The 12,265-nt window shown below is 38.4% G+C and overlaps 1 protein-coding gene across 4 annotated transcripts in view; it reads right to left on the bottom strand.

The window, feature by feature from the left end:
* RCOR3 (REST corepressor 3) overlaps nt 1-11,895 on the bottom strand; it is a 53,366-nt gene extending 41,471 nt beyond the window's left edge. Inside the window, exons 1-3 of one of the 4 annotated variants that reach the window (XM_021007842.2) lie at nt 11,544-11,893; nt 11,102-11,158; nt 4,086-4,163 (exon numbers count right to left, since the gene is read on the bottom strand). In XM_021007842.2, coding sequence (XP_020863501.1) covers nt 4,086-4,163; nt 11,102-11,158; nt 11,544-11,709 — 301 coding nt within the window. In that variant the 5' untranslated portion in view covers nt 11,710-11,893. Of the gene's footprint in view, nt 1-4,085; nt 4,164-11,101; nt 11,159-11,543 lie in introns of all 4 variants that reach the window. The other 3 variants (XM_021007843.2, XM_021007844.2, XM_021007845.2) reach the window with 3 other exon arrangements.
* Nucleotides 11,896-12,265: the final 370 nt, after the last annotated feature.

The following is a 12,265-nucleotide window of genomic DNA, read 5'->3' on the forward strand; positions in this document are numbered from 1 at the left end:
GTGATGTTCATGGTAGTTTCATATCTTCCAGCCCTATAAAAATTCCTAGGCCTTAAGTTTGGCATGGAGCTTGAATCCACTCCACTACTATATGCAGACTTTCAAAAACTGGTTTTCTTATTTTGTTAATGTATTTTATACTATTCTGCCATAGACAGAATTTCAGTTCTCTGTTGCACATGTAAATCTCTGGCCATCTGTAGGCCTTCTCTGGTTCAAGCTAGCATGGGATCTCAGAATTATAATTATTGGTTTATTGCCACAGACCAACTCTATAAAATCATTAATGAAACCACATCTCTTCTCTCATGTGTATTTTAAAAGCGCAGTTTTCAAGTCATACATAGTAATTCTTACAATACTAAAACCTTCTGTGGTATTCTTAATACCCTGAGTCAGACAAATGTCAAGAAGCATAATCAGATATTACCAGAAGTTTGACAGTTAGGTAACAATTTTTGGATTTTGGCCACTTTAAGCCAGGGACTGGACAAGAACACAAAATGGCTCACAGTCCTAAGCATCCCCTTTCTGCTCCAATAGTAAGAGCAGCAGAAAGGGGTGGGGACAAAGTATGTTAAATACACACACACACACACACACACACACACACACACAGAGTCCTTAGAGAAGCTATAAACATTACATTTTTGCTATGCTTAGCACGTGATCTTTGTCTAACAGCCAATAAGTTTGTGGAACCAAGGCATGTTCATTCTGACATTCTCACTATAAGTGAAACCCAAATTCACAAAGAAGTCACAACTAAATGAAAGAATGGCTTAAAGCTTCTCAGAAACATAAAAGAAGGAATAGTCTGTATGAAACATCATACAGTCTGTATGAAATACCCTAGGGTCTGTATGAAACATCAATCCAAGGTACACTGGGTCATCACCTTTCAAGATTCACAATGAACATGAGCAAACATATTAACAAAGACAAATGCAATTCATATGCATGTATCTGTTCAAGAGAGTGCAGTCAAGAAATCCTATGAAGAAATATACAAAATCCTCAAAATTAAGTGAAAAAATGAATGTTCCTTCAAAACTAAGTGATAAGCTGATACTTAGTGACTTCAATGAAAAACATGTATAAGAAAGAAAGAAAGGAGAAAACTATGTTAGAAAATGTAGTTTCAGATTAAGAAATGAAAGAAGCCTACTCTGAAGAAGTCTACTTTGAAGCCTTGCACTAGTATATCACAAATACTTTCTTCTTTGGGGCTGGATATGGTGAGTATTCTGTAAAAGAATTAATTTGCCTATATCTTAACAGACATGAAAGAATTAGTTGTGAATTCAGTAATCCAAATTGTCTCTGTATACTTAGATCAAGAATTGGTAAAAGGCAAAGGTAAATACCAAATTAGAAAAAAGGATAAAGACATGATGAAATTGTGTACAATTACAGCAGCTTCATCCCACCTATCAACTAAAAAAATGAGAATTAATGTGCTCTTTATTTCTAACACTATTTCTCAAAGAATTCTGACAAATTGTCACAAAGAAGCAAAAAGAATCTAGACAACTTGAGCCAATTTCTTGATTTCCCACCAAGTGGAAAGATACGGCAACTTGAAGACAATGCTAATTTAGAGTACAAGATCATTTGTAAAACATGGAAGGGGAAAGGGAGAAGATAAAATAGAAACAAATATCTGAGGATAAAACACACATGAAGAGAAACTGGTATGAAATCTAGCTAAAGATGATTAAGAACATTTGTAAATGAAATCAGAAGTGAAAAAAAATGAGAGAATAGACTTTTCAGCATGTTTATAGTGACAATGAGGACAGAATAACTACATTTGGGTCCTATCACCTCAGTACCTAATGTACAATAATGAAGTAGCAATGGATAGGTTTTGTCCAGTCCTGGTTAGTATATAATCTCTTCTGAAGGTTCTTTCTGAATATAACATGGGTCTTCCACTCACATTAAAATTATACAACATTGACAGATTCAACCATGGAAACAATTCCTCCCAACAATTTGCTTTGTCCTTTTATCAAATAAATTGTACAACAGAGAGATGTGCTTACCAATGTCACAGATGATAGGTGTCATGTGCAAAAGAGTCACCTAGACATGGCAGGGTTCTGCAAATGTTTCCATTTGCAGGTGACATTGTATTATTTGCACTGAGCCCCCAAACACTGTAATACCCTCTTAATGAAATCCAAAGCACTACAAAAGAGATCAAGTGGTTTATCTCTGTTAGAAAAACAAGAGAGATCAGGGCAGTTAGGTGGCGCAGTGGATAGAGTACCGGCCCTGAAGTCATGAAGACCTGAGTTCAAATCTGGCCTCAGACCAAACACTTGACACTTACTAGGTATGTGACCCTGGGCAAGTCACTTAACCCCAACTGCCTAAAAAAGTACTCTTAAGAGAGATCAGCTATTGCCTAGACTTTGAGATAACAGCAGACATACACCTAGATGGGTAGCCTATTTAGTTAATCTTTGCAACATGTATATATCTTAGAGACAAACGGTAAAAACAGGCAACAAACTGGGCCCAGAATTGGAGGGAAATGTTCACCAATATTCTTCTGGCAATGGAACACAAAACTATCTTTAGAACTAAAATTACAAGCAGTCAAAAACACAATGGATAGCTGTATGAGGAGCCATAGTAGGCTGCATGTCATTAATTATTACCTACATAGCAAAAGGAGCATAAAAGACAGAAAAGGAAATGTATAACCCATCTCTTTTTTTATGGTCATACAAGTACTGAAAATGAGAGACAACAGATGAACAGCAGGATTGTATGTAATACACTCCAGATATACTTCCAGATGAAGGTTTCTCTAGTCTGTAAGGTGGATCATTCTTAGAGGACTTATGAAGATTGATGGATAAGACTCAGAATGAGAAAACAAAGAAGGATTGCAACCTGCTTCAATGAAAGGTATGTCCAAACCAATGAAATCATGGTATCAAACTATAGTCAGATGTCAGTTTTCAGGTAGTTCAGAAATATGTCTGTACCTATGAAAAAACCATGATGTCTACATAGAACACACTATTAACTTTGACGTGGCCAACTACATCATTGCAGACTATTAGAATATCCTTGGGTTACTAGTGGACTCTAAAGCAAAACAAAATTTTTCAACAGCTGTTAGAACCTTAATCAATGATACCGTTCAACGCTTTTACAAAAATTCAATGAAAACTGTAGATGTCATGGTACCATTTCCTGTACACTGCTTATATTTGATGAAAAGCAAAGAATCACGTCTGTTACACCACACTGTGGTTTCAAGTCTCCTCATAAATCAGGGAATATTCAAATAGAGCTAGGATCTTACCGATTTTAAAGATAGTTAATTACTTAAGCGGTTATTTGCCAGAAATAGTATATAGAAATGACCTGATGGTTGTTGTAGTCAATTTCCCTACCTTTAATCTTAAAGAATGGTAATGACCATCATGAGTTCTTGAAGTGTTATATCATTTATCTATCGAGGAAAAGTCAGTGTAGATAATTACACAGCATCTCCTTCCTCTACTCAAAAAGATTTTAGCAACTACATAGTGAGGTCATAAGAGTTTCAACACCCTAACATGCATAAGGAAAAAAATACCAGTCTGTTCTCCTTTCTTATGACTGACTCTTTGGCTCCAAATATGAGCTATATTTTGACAATTTGGTAATATTGTTAATAATACTTTATCATAATACAAGGAAGAGAATAAGCACTTATATAGTGACTATTATTTACTATGCACTGTCTTAAGCGTTTTACAAATATTATCTCATTTGATTCTCACAACTCTGCAAGGTAGGTGCTCTTAATAACCCCATTTTACATGTGAAGAAACTGAGGCAAACAGAAGTTAAGTGACTTGCCCAGGGTTACAAAGCTAGTGTCTAAGGCCAAATCTGGACTCAGGTTTTATTGACTCCAAGCCCAGTGCTCTATCCACTCTGCCACTTAACTACCTCTATGCAATTGCTTACATTATATGGTGCTTAAACGTTTTCAAACTATTTTACATATAGTATCTCATTGGCTAGATTGGTTTATGTTAAAAAAAAAAAAAGGCCAAATTTAGATACTGACTTACATTTGGCATCTGGAATGCTATGATATGGAGACCAGACAAGCATTCCTCCATTGTCTTTATCTGTGTACTTTGTAGCACCTGCAATGAAAATAAATCATTTTGAGTTCCACAGATCACATTATTACTTCAAAAAAAGGGTGAAAAAAGTAAGTCTTACTTTCACTTCGGTAAAGTATGTACACAAGAACAAAACATTTAAAGAGAAAGCTACATACTAAATATATAACACCACCTTATTATGAAGTCTTTATCAATGAATTTTCCATAAAACTAAAACTTACCCCTTTAAGTATACAAAAATCTTTTAAAACCATTTTGCTAGAAATCTATCCAAAATAAATTATATTCTTGCCTTCTTAAATAGTTTGTACTAATTTTTTTTTTATGACTCAGATTCATTTCCTCATTAGAATACATACCCTCTTCCAGGGTAGGAACTGTTTTGTTTGTTAGCACCTAGCAGAATGCCTGGCACACAATTAATACCTAAAAAACGTTTATTGATTGTTCTATTACACTGTGCTGCAATGGTGATGCTTTCAGTAATTCTGAATTGTAGGTTATGGTTGTTATTTTCCACATCAAATGGGTTCCCAAACTTTGAGTTCTAGTTTTTGCTTTTTATAAATTTTTTCTCTCGCTTTTTTTTTTTTAGGCAATTGGGGCTAAGTGACTTGCCCAGGGTCACACAGCTAGTAAGTGTCAAGTGTTTGGTCTGAGGCCGCATTTGAACTCAGGTCCTCCTGACTTCAGCGCCAGTGCTCTATCCACAGTGCCACCTAGCTGCCCCTCTTGCTTACTTCTTCTTGATCAGTGTGCCTTCTAATTTGCTACTTTTAATATGGCATATGGGGCTAAGAAGCCAGATAACCAAACTTGCTAGAATTATATATAAGTAAAAGAATACCTATAAGAGAGACCTGTCAAGACATTAGTCAGGATGTATTCAGCATATGAAGTCTGTGACAAAAAAGGCGTATTTCCTTTCCCTACACCCTCACTTGCCACATGGTCAGAATGCTCAACTTCAAGTCAGGAAGACCTGAATTCAAATCTTGCTACAGATATTCGGTGTATGACCATGGGTAAGTCATTAATCTCTCTGTATCTCAGTTTCCTCATCTGTAAAATGAGAGTGTTGAATTCAATGGCTTCAGAGGTCCTTTCCAGTTCTAAATTTATGATCCTATGATTCCTAGAATGTTTCCAATAGTTAAAGATTTTAGGTGAGTTGTTACTATACCAATTTTTTAAGTTATCCCCAGAATAGAATGTTGTAGCATCTTTAATGATGAAAAATTTAAAAGCTACCCCAAGTAATGAAAAGAATTAAAAAATTATCTAATATTAATAGCTAATATGATACAGTGTTTCAAAGCTTACAAAATACTTTACATACTCTATCTCATTTTCTTCTCATGATAATCCTGTGAGGTAGATAGTACATTTATCATTATTTCCTTTATTTTACAGATTAAGAAACACACTCAGAGAGATTAAGTGATTTGTCCACGGTACCACACCTAGGAAGTATCACAAGTAGGATTCAAATCCAGGTTTCTCTTCATTCCAAATCCAATGCTCTACGACACCATGCTGCCTATTCACAGGGGATTTGGAAGTAAAATTGACATAAATGACAAAGTTGTAACATGCTTGGAATAAAAAAAAACCACCCAAAACCTTGCAGAGTGGGAGGTAAAACTACTACTGCTTTGAAAATGCAGTGCTATTTCTAGCGAATGTACCTATCGTCTAAAGAATTTCTGCTCCTCCATCCCTCTCCCAGCCAAAATGGCATTTCAATATCTATCACTATGATTATTTTGAAGTGTTGCCACAAATGCTAAGTCAAATTTTGTGTAGCTGTATATTGTTATATTGTGGCTAAATGTGAAACTAATTGTTACAAAGTATAACTATAGTAATATGTAAGGAAAAATTAAGAGATACGAGAAGAAAATTGAGGAAACTACCAAATTATTATAGATCCACACCTAAACATACTAGAAAATAAGTAGCTTTTAAAGTAAATAAGCTTCCATTATAATTTCTGCTGAATTTTTTAAAAGGTTGCCCTCAGACCCTATGAAAAACTAAGCAACACTGTGGTTTTGGAAAAGTCAAGCTTTTTTTAAATTACTCAATACAAAGCAGTTTTAAAGTGTTTCAATAACTGAAGTCAATCAATAAATGCTGATTAATAACCTATAAGCAAAATCTAGTCTCCAACTACATTCCTGTCGAAATAATGAAATTACAAAACTTTAATCAAATGTATTGTTGCTATGTCTTTGTGATTATAATAAACTTTAAGATGTGACTGGGTTCTTTGGTACAGAGGAATGATTCAAATACCATTTAAGAGCAGGGTAACCTAAAATCTTAAATGGCACAATACACATTTCAAATGTAGTTTTCTATCCCATTACTACCTTAAATAGTCCAAAAAATCTGAAATAGAAAGTGTCCTCATTAAGTTTCTCTTCCTAAACAGATATATGCTGGTTTATTATTACAGGTTGTAAGAATGATGACAGTTTTCCCTGAAAATTCTTACCATTGTAATTAAGGGTCTGATCCAACAGAAACTGGCATCCACAGCAGCTGTTCCACTGAAGCACGACAAGCTTCTTCAGCTCTACAGCTGTGAGGACTAATAGCTATTCTAATACGGAAAAATCCCATTTAGTAGCAGCAGAATGCCTAATTAGACATTTCATATTGTCCTTTGCCCAGCCCCAAGTCAGCCTCCACAGTTTTCAATTGCTACATGTGGCAACCAAGCCAAGAAGATGATATTGATATTCTCAGATATTCTACTAAGTTTATTCAAGAAGGTTCTTTAGTAATTTTACTTCTCAATAAGGGTTCTTTTCTCCTGGCTGGTCAATTGAGAAAAAGTGATGAGACTATGCCGCCAAAGGCATGATGCTCACCCTGACCCCATGAAAGTGAGAATGAATAGGAGAAATGACCTTTTGTCCTTTCTGTCTACTCTCAGACCACATTTCTCTTCTAGAAAACAGCAAAAGAACAAAAACAAAAACAAAAAGCTAGTGTGCAGAATTTAAAATACCATATGCTTGTCCCATTGGAAGCCTGGCACCCTACAAGGTTTCTCTCTCCTCCTTTCAGGAGCTAAAATGAATAAGAAAAATAAAGTCCTAAACCCAGTGTTTGATTTTGACTCCTAACTTCACATTAGCTGTTTTATAGTAGAGTTTATACCTAGCCAGCATACAGCTAAACTAATGATAATTGAGTATGAATCATCCATAACATGTGAGAAGAGATACTACTCTCTATCTTCTAAATGGACACAAAATTAAGTAATTTTTCAAACATCACCATGAAATGTATTTAATTCTGAAAAACTTAAGTGAATTAATATAAAAAAGAGTAAAATTCCTAATATTTAAGTTCCCATTAGAAATTGTTAAGGTCCTCTTAACCACATTTGGTGAGGCAGTTATGATAGTAACAAACTGACATTTATATAGTGATTTAAGGTGTGCAAAATAGCTTACAAACATTATCTCGTTTAAGCCTAACAACAACCCTGTGAGTGAGGTAGGTACTACAGATATTACCAAACTCATTTTATATTTGAGAAAACTGAAGGACAAGGAGGATGAGTAGATTGTTCATGGTCACCTATCACAAACAATGTGTCAGCAGCAGCATTTGAACACAGATCCTCCCAATTTCAAGTCCACTGTTCCATCCTAAGCAAATAAGAGTGGGAATCAGAAGACTCTCCCAACAAGTGAGTGAGTTAATGGTATTCCTCTATCAACTAAAACGAAGACCTCTGTTAATCTCTAAGATTTTGTTTCTGAACATAAACTCACAATGTAGACATGAACAGGATATTAAACAAAAAAGGCTTAAATATTGACAATTTCGTAAGAGTTCTCTGCACACACGCAAAATCTGACCAAATTGATAAAGAGTCAAAATAGAAGCTCCACAAGAGAAAGAAAATCAGAAATCCAATCAGTGAATTATGAAGATGACAGTTTTGGTTACTTTATTTACCAAGGCTATCCCTATAATTTCTCCTTCATTATCTAACTAAAACCTTAATCCTTCTCATTACTTTTGAGTATACAAACTAACATTCTAATCTTTTCCCTTAAAAATTTTTGTTTCTCATCACTTCTTCCATTTCAAATCTCATCTTTCAAACCTCCTATCTCTTGCTAAAAACCATATAGCTTCTGATCCAAGCAATTATGGATTTCAAAAACTCAGCCCCAAATGATTTGGTAAGATATGAACAAAAGTAAGTATCACCATCCTGATGACAACCAAGGATATTGAGAGAAATATGAAAACTGAAGTATAGGAGCCAGGATTATGATTAAGGTAATAGGAACAACTTCTAAATGTTAACCAATAAAATATATTATTCTATTTTTTATTAAAAATATGCTGTAATTTTGACTTAATTATGTTGAGTTGATGAAGTATAGTTGAATAAAAACATAGTACTTACTAGAGTAAAATTACGTGATAGGACTATGTTCAAACAGCATTTGACAGTACCTATCAAAATCGAAGAGACATGGCAGGTGCCTGATAATTAATCTTCAGTTGACAGTTGACCTCACATAAATTTTAGTGTTGGCCTGTTCTGGTTACTACCTTTAACATTTTTCATAAAGGATCATTAGGAAATAGGGAATTATTTATTAGGAAATAAACTGTGTAGAACTTTAATAACCAGCAGCTATCATAACATTTATTCTCTAAATCAGGGAGCCAATACAAATTTTAATCTATACAATGAAGGAATAGAATCTGACCTTGGTGATTTAAATATCAAAAATAACAATTTAGTGACTTTTCAGAAAATTGTGTTCAAATTAAAATACAACTAAAATATAATAAGCAAGGCTACCAAAAAGTTGGATAATCCAAATAACAATACCTACATTAAATCACCTACAATTCTGTAATTTCTATCTTTCAAAAAACACAACCCACTAAGTTTGTACCCTCAAATAACTATGGCTGTTTTGAAATGCAGTTAAGATTTCTTTTTCTATTTTTAAATAAATTCTTTACAGTAATCAGTCCTTGGCATGCACGGCTTTGTTCCGGCATGAAGTGTGGCTTTCAAAGAGATGATGCCTCATAAACCTGATCAGAAAGGAGAATAAAATTATTTAAGTGGTTTACAAGTCAAAATCTATTTGATTAACAGACATCCATGTTAAAGAATTTATGTAATGATTCTGGTTTCAGGGGATATATTACCTTAAAGAAAACCCCTTTATCAACTTAAAGGAAGCAGAAAACATTAAACTGGCTAAGTGTGTAAAAGGAGGTAGACACATTCTTTAACCTCTCCAAGGGCATTCTGACAGGCAAAGCAAATGAAGTACCCTTAGTAACTGCAAGTTGGACTTTATCAGGTAGTAATGTTAAATGCACAGCTACCAGTTGCACAAGTAAAGAAGGCTACACTCTCACAAAGCACTTAACATAGCTTCAGAAGACTTATGGTATACATCATATACATACACTGTACATCAAATAGTATTTGATAGTTCTGTGTCACTTAAATGACAACAGAAATGAAGACAGCACTTTGGTTCAACTATTTTTGCAGCTGTACATAGAAAATACATTATAGTTTTTCGGTCACAAATACGATACATCTCTTTTTCTATCTGCTTTGGGAAAAACTAAGTGACCTTCAATGACCTTATCAATTTAAATGGGACCTAATCAATGTATACTGGCCTAGTACAGGAAGGGGCTAGGGAGTATACCTACTTGAAGAAGGTCCAGGACAACCACAAAGACCGCCCTAAACATCCTTCTTGTTTATTTGGACCAAGTAAAATACATCATTTCATCAAGAAAATGAAAATAAGTTGTATAGGAATAAAATAACTTAAAAGGATGCCATCCAGACTTAATACAAGTTAAAAGCAGTGAATTAAGAAGAAAAATGATAACACTGTAACTAAATGACCTCTTAATTAATCATCTGTCCTCAGTCTTAAACTACAGGGGGTCGAGAGAAAAAATGTGATCCCCATCAAGAGGCTCTCACAAGGGAGTCTCCACATGAGGAACTCTCATCCAATCCCCTTCCCAGCTGACATCCCGTGACCACCATGGAGCTTATTTGGAGAAAAGTAGACTGGGAGCCCGCAAGCTGGGCTGGCAAAGGGCGCTAGAACCTGGCTGCTCACTGAGAAAATGTCTCCTTGGCAGCTGCAGCCACCGTCCTGTGGTCTGACTTCCTAGGGCTGACTAGCAGACGAGGTGTGCCTCTAGCGTCTCCCCACCCCCTTTTCCCCTCCTCTCGGCAGCTCTTAAGAGTCTGCAGAGGCGCCTCTACCGAGGCTACTCCACCTTGCAAAAAGAAAAAAAAAACCCTGTCTGCACTCAGCTCAGAGCTTGCCTTCCGACTCAGCAGGGTGACAGTAGCCAAGCAGTAATTCACCGCCCTTGCAGAACACATCCCTTTCCTTGCCAGTGGCAGGTTATTAAGCAAAAAATATATTTGTATTTTTTTCTTTTTTTTTCCCCCCTACACTAATTCCTCATACTCTCTGAATTGCGGCACCTCCTCCCCAAAGCACACTTGGAGGCTTTGCCTTAAACACCCTTTCACCCACCAATTCAGATGCTTCTCTACTGGGTAAAAGATGTTTCCCCCTTCCTCTCACCCAGACCTGCTTGGGCTTCTTGGGTGGAGTACAGATCCTTCAAGTGGCCTCCAATGGGAACCATGTTAACCTTGCAAGGCACAGCTTTCACACCCCTCTGCCTATAAGCCTTCTGTGTTACAACCCCTCCAACCCTGACAGCCTCCCAGACAGAAGACGCCTAACCCATCCCTTCCCCACCCTCCTACAACATCCACTTTAGCCAGCTATCCCAGAGACGCCCCCCTCCCACTCCCACTCTCATCTATTCCATCCCAAAGTCAATATAACAGGGAAAAAAAAGGAGCCAGGATTTTTTTTTTAAGCAAATACCGAGATATTTACCAGGATCAAATTCAGGGATCCGAGCTTGGTATTCAGCGCCGACTCTCATCCCAACATCTGCAAAGCAATACAAAAATAAATAAATAAAATATTTTTTAAAAAGAAAAAGAAAAAGAAAAAAGCACTTAATAAAAATTAAAATTGTAGAAGACTAGAAAGAAGGAATGTGGTGGGTGGGAAAATAACTCCAAGCCCCTGGCGAAACAGATGCAAATGAGGGGGCCTGGGGTGGGGAGGGACGACTAATGGGGGGGAGAGGAGTGGAGGAGGGGGTCGCGGTGGGTGCTGCTGCTGCGGCTGCACTGCACCGGGAGTTCGAGGCTACCGCAGCGCCCGGGCTCCGAGGGGAGGGAATAGGGAGGGGGAGGGGTTGGGGGAGGGAGTGAAGAAGGGGGAGGGGAGGGGGGAGCGAGAGGGCTGGCGGGGAGGAGTTCGAGGCTACCACCGTGCTCGTCGTCGCTGCTGCAGCCGCTCTCGGGCTCCGAGTAGTGGAGCCCGCCGTTGGTGGACGAAGCGCCGCCGCCGCTGCCGGCCGGGCTCTTGGTGTTGCCGTTGGCCGTGCGGTTCTTCCCGAGGAATTCAGGCCCTTTCTCCATCATGCCCGGCATGGTAGAAAGGGGGAGGAGGGAGGAGGTGAGGGGGGAGAGGTAGGCGTCTGGACGAAGGGGGGAGAGGGCTCCTGAGTGAGGGAGGGAGAGGGAGGAGGAGGAATGGAAGGAGGATGAGGAGGGGGAGGTGGAGGAGGAGGAGGGGGAGGTGGAGGAGGAGGAGGAGGAAGGAGGAGAGAAGGAGGAGGGAGGAGGAGGAGAGGAGGAAGGAGGAGGAGGAGGAGGAGGAGGAGGAGGAGGAGGAGGAGGAGAGGAGGAGGAGGAGGAGGAGGAGGAGGAGGAGGAGGAGGAGGAGGAGGGTGTTAATGTGGAGCCGCCATAACCGCCCCGGTCAGGCAGTAGCGCAGTCGCCTCATAACAACCCGCCCCTGTCCCGCCTCCCCTCGCTTCCCCTCCCCTGCCTCCGCCCCCGGGGCCCCCGGCTGGCCTGGCTCCTCGACCTCCCTCCCCGCCGCCACCGCGACTGGTATCACTCCGCCCCGCGGGGAGGATCCGGCTGCTGGCGGGGGAGGGGGCGGCGGGTGGCTAGAGCTGGGAAAGGAAGGTAGGAAAGGGA

This window comes from Phascolarctos cinereus, unplaced genomic scaffold, assembly GCF_003287225.1.
Source record: "Phascolarctos cinereus isolate Bilbo 61053 unplaced genomic scaffold, phaCin_HiC Scaffold_5;HRSCAF=322, whole genome shotgun sequence".
In the NCBI taxonomy this organism is placed as follows: Eukaryota; Metazoa; Chordata; class Mammalia; order Diprotodontia; family Phascolarctidae; genus Phascolarctos; species Phascolarctos cinereus.